This window comes from Rhipicephalus sanguineus, chromosome 8 (assembly GCF_013339695.2).
Source record: "Rhipicephalus sanguineus isolate Rsan-2018 chromosome 8, BIME_Rsan_1.4, whole genome shotgun sequence".
NCBI lineage: Eukaryota > Metazoa > Arthropoda > Arachnida > Ixodida > Ixodidae > Rhipicephalus > Rhipicephalus sanguineus.
Window position 1 is genome coordinate 54,206,048 of NC_051183.1, and position 8,976 is coordinate 54,215,023.

At 46.6% G+C, this 8,976-nt stretch overlaps 1 protein-coding gene across 2 annotated transcripts; it reads right to left on the reverse strand.

Moving 5' to 3' along the window:
* Positions 1–555: 555 nt before the first annotated feature.
* On the reverse strand, positions 556–7,427 carry LOC119401921 (uncharacterized). 2 transcript variants are annotated; one of them, XM_037668944.2, is made up of 3 exons: positions 6,547–7,427; positions 2,887–3,155; positions 556–1,223 (listed from the first exon to the last, which is right to left on the reverse strand). In XM_037668944.2, the coding sequence occupies exons 1-3, from the start codon at positions 7,282–7,284 to the stop codon at positions 1,136–1,138; spliced, it is 1,095 nt and encodes a 364-aa protein (XP_037524872.1). In that variant the 5' UTR covers positions 7,285–7,427; the 3' UTR covers positions 556–1,135. The 2 variants fall into 2 exon arrangements, with proteins under 2 accessions (XP_037524872.1, XP_037524874.1); XM_037668946.2 differs by having other exon boundaries at positions 557–1,228; positions 6,547–7,425.
* Between the last annotated feature and the right edge of the window lie 1,549 nt (positions 7,428–8,976).

The following is an 8,976-nucleotide window of genomic DNA, read 5'->3' on the forward strand; positions in this document are numbered from 1 at the left end:
GTTATAACCGATAATTCGTTATATCCGTGTTCGTTATATCGAGGTTTGAGTAACGCCAATAGTTGACGTTACTAGGGTACTGACATTGTAAATGTTGCCCTAACGTTGCAGACGTTGCTTTAACATTATGGCAACTATCATAGGCGTATGCAGGGTTCCCCCTTTAGGGGGGTGGGCCCGAAGGTTCTCCGCTGCCCCCCCTCCCTCTTTTCAGTAAAATCCAAAAGAGAACATGCCTCACAATGGATGAAAATGAAGCGATGAAATGCTTCTCACAATGACCTGCCTTTGGTCCCTGGCTTTTTGGTAGTAAAGATGGGAAGTAAACAATCCTTGGCATGCAGCATCGGGGGCCTACGGCCGCCGTTATCGTAAAAAAACTGTGTGGCCATAACCCTGCTCTTCAAATGACGGGACAGGTCTGATTGAATAAAGATATGGGGCAAACTTTGCGCCCCCCTCTTAAGTGATTAAGAGACCCTCCCCCACGAGCACGCCTATGGCAACAATGCATGCTACTAGGGTAGCAATAACATCCGCTGAGCACTGTCCTCTGCGTTGATGCACACGAAGACCTTGGGATTTCTGGCAAAAAGCAAATACGCTTGTTGGACTTCAGAAACATTTTTATCAGACGGTGCGGCAAGAAATGTGGTAAGCTGCTTCAATCCCAATTAGTGCACGCTCATAAAATAAGGCACTCTGCCGTCCAAGAAGGCACTTGTCAGCTCTGTAGGGCCACTGTTCGAACCACCACCAACTGCCAGCAGCCAGTGGCTGTTTGCAAAAGGGGTCTGTTGCACTCCAGTTCACAGATCTGTACAAACGATGTGGATTGGTCCACGACTATGTCTGAGCACGAGAGGCCAAGGCACGTGGCTCACAGAACATCACAACTGACCTTGTAGAGACAGTCTCCTCGGCACGAAGCTGCCTAAAACAACCAGAATGCGCAAGCTGCCTGCAGCTAGTGAGCGGCTGCGGAGCCTTGCACCACGTTTCAGTTTACAGATGACGGAAGCGACGCTTCATCCAAGAGGACGTCGGTACGCCAAGAGGCGAAGGCACTGAACTTCACCTATCACCATGTAGTACTCTCTTCTCTGCACCACGGCAAGATGAACAGGTTCTTGCGTCACCTCCACCGCTGCCACTGACAGTGTTGGCTTTGTCGTTTCGCGGGCATCGTTGTCGGTTTCTCCAGGATCACTTTCGACTGAACACTGCACTGAAAACAAAAATGGAGAGCAATGTTTAGCGTACTGCGTTTTGAAAAGAGCATTTGGACCACTGTAACAATTATGATCACTGCGAGTGGAACCTGTAGTACTGCCTTACAGTGAGCTACACCTACCAAATCAAGGCATAAGCAATGCACGATAGATATCTGCACCCAACACTAATCAATCTTGGCAGCGAAGTGGCCCACACTGAAACACTTTGTGCAACTGCTGCGTAAACCAAACATGCGCATCAGTGTGCATGGCAAGGTTTTTTTTTTAATGTGAAAAATTGTTATTCCTAGTGACACCTACCTCCAATTGTGTATAGATAAATGACACAAGGTGTGCATCTCGCATATGAATGAGCCTCGTTTAATCGGGAATCCCTTCCACTGCCCTCATTGCTGATTGCTGCACCTAATTACTACTTGCCATCACAATTTAGGCATTCCTACATAGCACAGTCATTTAGTGTATGAAATTAATTTAGACGAAGTATGCTTCCTCAAGTGAAGTGAAGTGCCCTTTCAGGCTGGTAGTTTCACAAGAAAATGTTAGAGTTATAACTGTGCAAATGTCGCGAGTGACTGCTTACACATGAGGAGAACGAATCCAGTACAGTGAAATTCTCGCAAAAGAGGAAAAAGTAGAATTTCACCAAGACACAGGGTACACAGTACACATAATTGCTGTCCACTAGACAATCGTTAAATACCAAGTGAGTGAAATGTAGTCGTGGGCAGTCAGGAATGTGATGGAATATGGAATTGGCTGAATTTTGTTGGTTTCTGGAAGTTCTAAGCACTCTTAAATCTGGGCAGGTAATCCCCCATCTGTAGCATCCAAAACTCGCACCCTAAGCAACTGTTCTCTCCTCCTCAGAGTCTTGGCTACAGACTTCAAGAGGTTTTGTACAATGCAAGTGCCAGATTCAGTTTCAAGAGCCAGAAATAGATCACGGCCGCCACGTTTTTTTCTTTAAACATTGCCTGTGCCGAACAAGCCATTTTCATTTCATTTATTTTACCCTCAATCACGCAAAGCTTTACAGAGAGGAGTGGGGTACATAAAAATAGCAATGAAAAGCGAACAAAAATAACATCAAATTCATGAAAACTACAATAATATGAAGATACGATGTTAGGCTGATACAACTAAATTTAAATGCACGTGCGATGAAAAATACATGCAAGCAAAATAAAATATACAATACACACTTTGCGCTTCATCAAGTAAATAAATGTGCAAGGTGAAACAAAACAAGTCATGATCTGAAATTGAAACGATGTCGGAGGGAAGGTGGTTCCAGCCTTTAGACGTGCGTGGGACAAAGGGATAATAAAGTGTTAGTGCGACAAATAATGATGTGTACCTTATGGTGATGCTCCAAACAAGCTGAGCAATAAGATGGGGTTGTAACGAACCGAGCTTTCAAAACTGGATGATTAAATATCTTGTGAAAAGGCGCGAGACGAGATGCTTTGCGGTGTGATTCCAGTGACTGCAAGGAAAGGGTGCGTTTCATTGACGCGATACCGCTAGTGCGATAATAATTAGATAATATGAAGCGTGCTACATTATTCTGTACCATTTCAAGCGAGAGCGTTAAGTGCGATTGAAAAGGGTCCCAAATAGAGCGTGCGTATTCGAGTTTAGGACGCACCTTGTATTGAACCTTGTTCTCCTTCTAAGTGAACATCTCTGTTTCGGAAGGTCGTCCATTTCCGTCGCTGTCCAGCTGTGCACCTTCGCAGCGATGGATGAAGAAGTCTGCGTCGACCTCGACACGCCTCTGTCGTCAATCCACGAGGACCCGATCGCAATGTCCACTCTTCTGCTGAGCGGCGTGACCACGTCTGTCTGTGTGCTCCTGGCCGTCAGGACAGGTGGGGGGCCATGCACGACACAGCCAACGGGCTGCTCCTCTTCGTCCTGAAGTGGAAAGGTGTGTCGGTAAAGACAAAACTTACTGTCAGGAAAAATCTTGCAGACATAGCAAGCGGACATCATGGAATTGGACAGACACACAACTCCTGCATATCCTCTCCGTCTGGTTTCGCTACACTCTGAACTCTTGTGATGCTCACACCGGGCCAGAATGACAACCTTAGATGCCCCCATACCCAGCAAGTTTGCTCAAACGCTGTTACCCTGAAGTCGCATCCAACATGAAAATGCCTTAACCCTTTGAGAGACACTTTGTATACAATCGTGTGCAGCACTTGTTTTTGCCAATTGTGTCAACTAGCAGCTATGAAAAAGTGCAATACAGTGAAGGTTGGATAAATTGAACCTGCTGTGTAATAAATGTCTTCATTTAACTTCACTTTGCAGTGATCACTTTGCTGAAAGCAATACCGTGTCCAACAAGTTGTTTGACCTGCCACTTTCCATGAACATCCCAAATATAATTTTTTTTTTGCTCAAAATGAACATTACATAAAACGAATGTGCACCATATTCTAGCCTGAAAGTTGATTCCATTTATGCAAAAACAGAATGTAAATAACTTTAGGGTAGATATTTAATTGCAATTAAATTAATATTAATTACAAAGCACATAAATTATGACATTATTTTGTTGTAATAAAATAGAGTGCCTTGAAATAAGGCTGTCTAAATTTGATGCATCTACAGACAGTTCTTCTTAGGTGGCGTCTGCAAGGGTTAATTAAGGGACACTAAAGGCAAATAATTTATGTCAGAGTGAAAGGTCAATGTGTGAGAACGTCTAAAACATCAACATCATCAGCAGCAGTGCTCTAGTAATCGAGAAATTAAGGTAAATGTAAGGCACTATGTGCGCCACAAGTGGGGATATTTTGGAAATGATCCCGATGACGTCAAGAGTCCCGAGTACAATTAACCACTAGTAATCAAACTAGTTACAAAAAAAAAAGAATGAACCTTCCACGCATCGCAAGACATAATAAAATGCTGCCAGTTCGTTTCTGTTTGATTCGTGGAAAAAAGAACCTCTTGGCGTTACCACGGAGAACGGCGCGAGGGGTTCAAAAGTTCCGTTTTCGCCGAGCTACGCGTCTCAGTGATAGTTCCGGTATCGCGTACTGCTGCGTGTGCTTGGCTCTCGCTATTTTCGCACTGATGATACTCTACTGCTGCTGCTGGCCAAGCTAAGCTCTGTTACAGTGAACTACACAGTTTGAGTGGCCCATGGCTGCGTCTTTGCAAAGTTGATGGCCGCTATTGCGCAAGAAACCGTAGCGTCAGCGGCCGGGCAGTAAAGGCAGGCAACTTTGGGCACGGCACATGCTACGTCACGAGGCCTATTTAGGCGGGCGATATGAAGTGCGCTAACACCGTACGGACCACTAAAACACGATTTTCTTTCAAAATAAGCATTTCCTTGGCACGAAACAAGCACTACCCTATTTCAACAATCAACGTCAACTTGATATTTGCCTCTGGTGTCCCTTTAAACCATTAGGAGATTTTTCTTTCACAAAACCATAATGACTTCCTTATTTTATGGCGTCAACTGGTGTAGTAACTTGTTTAAAACAATTTGAAACACTAAGTTGACTCAGGAAGCACTGTATGGCAAGAAATAATTGTATATTTTACATATCCATGTATTTAGTGAAAAAGTGTGCACTGACATCTCGGAGCACACGGTCTCTAGCATTTTGCCTCCACCGAAATGTGACTACCATGACTGAGATTGAATTGTCATCTTTTGGGTCGGTAACTGAGCATCATAACAACGGAGCCACCGCGATGACTCCCGGGGAGGGGTTGCTAGACCAGTCAGTAGCAGATACTTCTTGATGCACTTACGATGGTACATGTTCTGTAAGCTTGAACAATATGAGCGAAGTGTTCTTGTAGAACAAGTTAGAGCGTGAATAGTTCGGCATTTGCTCTCATTGTGACCATGCATCAGGTTTATTTCTTTCAGTTTTCTGCAGCGTTTCACATTGAGCGCAATTTTCGAGTGAGTGAATATGTGCTGTCTTAGTATACGCTAGACAACTAAACTTAATGCTCTCTACTGAGAAGTTAGTTTCATTGCATTTCTTAGATCTTCGAACTAAAGGAGAGCGTACAGCCGTGGAATGCACTGTGAAGCCCCCCCCCACCCCGAAGGGGAACCCTGCGCACGCCTATGATAGTATTTACATTAGCCAAGAAAAAGTGCTTAAGGTTCAAGCAGAAACCAACTATCACTACTGTCTTTCTCAGGTGAATGGCAGGCACACTATGGCTCTGTCGGTGGAGCCTACGTTTCTTTCTTAGGTTTTTTTCTTAGTATAGAAAGCACTCTACTAAGCCAGTAAGTGCACATTATAGAATCCCAGGCGGTTGACATGATCCAGAGCCCTCCACTATGGCGTCTCTCATAGTTGGAGCTGCTTTCAGACGTTAAACCCATAAACCAACCGACTTCTGTTTTTGTTAAGCTGGACAGCGCTTTGGCATCAAGAGTGTAGCTGCTGCATGCGATTGCGAATCCCTATATCGCACAAGGTCAAATAATGGGCAGCAATGTGGTCTGTGAGTTCTATTGATGAGGTTGGCAGTGCAGATAGTGTCAATGAACGGTTCGCAGCGCGGGACATGTCGCACGAAAGTAGCGAAGGCCTGTCACCACACTAGTGCACGATACAAGATTCGAGCTTCACAACAATGAATTATCGGATATAACAAAATGAATGGTCTCGCCACTATTACACCAATGACTGAATCACTTGCCGACTTTTTCAAAAGTGGCGCCTTATCTGTGAAACCACATTTTGGCCTACCAAGTATTTCCTTTGTCGTGTTGCATGCTCGCCAGGTCACGATTTTTAAAAATTACTGTCTGAACTGCTAGCCCTATATAGCAGCATCTCTGTTGGTTTTTCTATTCAGGAGGATTATCTATGTGCCTGTACCACAATGTTCAGTCTCTTAGGTGATCAGTGCAATGACTCCGTAGAAAGGAGAGGGAAAGGGCGCTCGTGTCCCTTATTTTACTTCCTATGCCGATCATTGTGCTGATCTTGTTAAGTACTGGCATCGTTATCTGCGCACACCAAGTAAAGATGAGGACAGATGCAAATAACCATCACCATGGATTGCTATCTACTCGCCCAAACCATAATCTTACTGTAGTGGTTACATAAAGTGGCTAGTTTGTGAGACATATGATCGAAAATACATGATCACCAGAGCCATCTATTACCCACTATCCACTCAACCAGTTTCACACTTCGGGCACCAAAATTGTTGCCTCCAGGCACCCAACTTTTCACTGCCACAGAACCACCTAGGAGACACACTTCGAACACGAGAGAACCACCACTTCAAATCGTTCACTGACCGAACTGATTATCGTCAACCACTCCGGCATCGGTGGGTACACGTATCCGCAACGTCGGGCCACCAGGGCAACACTCCCGGCTTCCAGGGAGTCCCGACACGCCTGGCACAGCGCGAACTCCTCGACGTTCTGTTTTTCGGGAAACTCGCGGGCCAGCGTTGCGACGTGTCGCGGCGACACCTCGGAGACGTCGTGGCGGAAGCAGAGACGGTCGCACGCGCTGCACAGCTGCCCCAAGTCGTCGAGCAGCAGCGCGAAGTCGTCTTCGCTGCCGGCACCTCGCGACCACACCGCCGACGCGGGCGTCGGTGACGGCGAAGCCGACGCTCGTCTCCTCTCCGATGTCTGTCGCCGATCCCTGCGAGCTTTAGCCCGACGTTGTCGCCTAGACGACGGTCTAACGCCCTCCGCCAGTCGACGTTCCCGCCGACGTGCGCGTTCGGCGGCCCGCAAGTGCGGGTTCGCCCGACGTCTTCGCCTCGCCTCGGCGTCGCGTTCCCGTTCGGCGGCCCGTACTTGGGGGTTGGCTCGACGCGCACGGTGACGTTCGCGTTCCGCCGCTCGCTGCTCTTCCGTTTGGTGCAGCCGCCTTTGGCGGGCCGCGGCAGCGTTGCGTTCCCTCTCGGAGGCTTTCTGTTCCTCGCTCAGGTTCTGCCGACGTCGTCGGGCTGCTTCGGCTCGCCGTCGCTTATATTCGCGCTCCTCTTCTTCGGTGCGCCGATAGTTCGATGCAAACATCCTACCATAATCGCGCGCGATCTCCTCTAACACCGTTTGTAAAGATAAAAGGGTCTTCCCCAAGATAACATAAGGCCTTAGCAAGCGCACGGTAAACGAAGCAAACCTTTTTCAAAGCAGTAAATTTCGGAAGGAAAGGCCGAAGGGGGAAAATAATTGGTTTCGCTTGTCTTGGCTTGACAGCATTAACAGTATGTAAGCGTGGCCACTGAGCACTCAAACATGCGTGGCGTTCTGGGCCAAATTTGGGGTAGGGGCGCTGGTGTCTGTAGCGATATAACTAGATGTAAAAATTTCTCGGATTTCATGTGCCAAAATCACAATATAATTGCGAGGGACTCCGGATTAATTTCGGCCATACGGGGTTCTTTCACGTGCACCGCACACGGGTGTCACTGCATCTCGCCCTTATCGAAATGCAGCCGCCGTGACCGGGAATCGAACCCGCGACCTCGAGCTCAGCAACGCAATCTGCGTGAAAGACAGCTCACTTGCTGTTTTCTCTGCCCCTACTTTGCGGAGTAGAAGGCAGTGTCCGGAGTCAATGGAAAGGAGAGAAGCGCTACCGGCAGCGCACGTGGTGCTAGGTGCGTTTTTTTTTTTTTTTTGTTTCTTTTTCCATCGGAGCGCACACATTTCTCATGGTGCATAAGAGATGGCAAAAAGAACAAAAATACGGGATACCTCTTTGAGGAATGGAACTTGTGAAAAGCCTAAGAATGTTTAGGTAGAAGTTCAGGGTAAGATGGAATCTTGAAGCGATTAAAATTCTTGGAACACAGGGTGTCACTGCAGCAGACATTTTGACAAGTGGACTTATTCTTCACTTGCAGACTTCAAGAATCCGCTTGTCTGTTTAGAATACATGTTTAGGATACTTCCTATGTTCAAAAACACGCATGAGGGCCCTTATTGAACTCGCCCGACATCACTCCAGCTGTACTTCTCCATCACCTTGCCTTGGCTTCCGCGTCACGCAGCAAAGAGTTGGCAGGGTGCTTTTTGTGCTTCGCTGCTGTGTCTTCTCCTCACACCAACGGGTCCACTTTTTTGCTGCTTTCACAAACACAGGGCATCACCATTCCCGTACAAAGTTGTTTGCCTCCCACCAACATTGCAGAGTTAGAGGATCGGCTTGTAATCGTTTTCTTCAGTTTACACTTCACACTTTCACCATCTAGATTCTGCACGTGCCACTAGATGCTGCTTCTCCAGTTTGCGTATATGGCAGTGCCTCTCTGCTTCTGCCACTAGATGTTCCCACTCTTTCCTGCGCCTCTTATTAGCAGTCATGAACTGGTAGAGCATCCACCTCCAGTGCAGCAGGTACTGGGTTCAATTCCCTGTACCACATGGCAGCCACTAGTTTTTTTTAATGTGAAGAGAACTATCTGACGACAACCTCTCGCTAGTGCAGGGGGGACTTGTCTTGATAAGATGACTACTATCTTTATACTAAGCTTAAACCACTAGCTATCAGATGCTTTGCCTTAAGAGAAAATTACATTTAAGAGAACTTCTAGTTGGGAAAGTCGGCATCTGTTCATATTATAACTGCTTTAGGTGCTAAAGACACAGACCACAAGAGAAGGCAACGGAACAAATGCACCATTCACAGCTGCTTTATTTTACAGAAACCACGCACATACGCATGTGCCTATGCGCAACACACACATTCAAACATCAAATGTG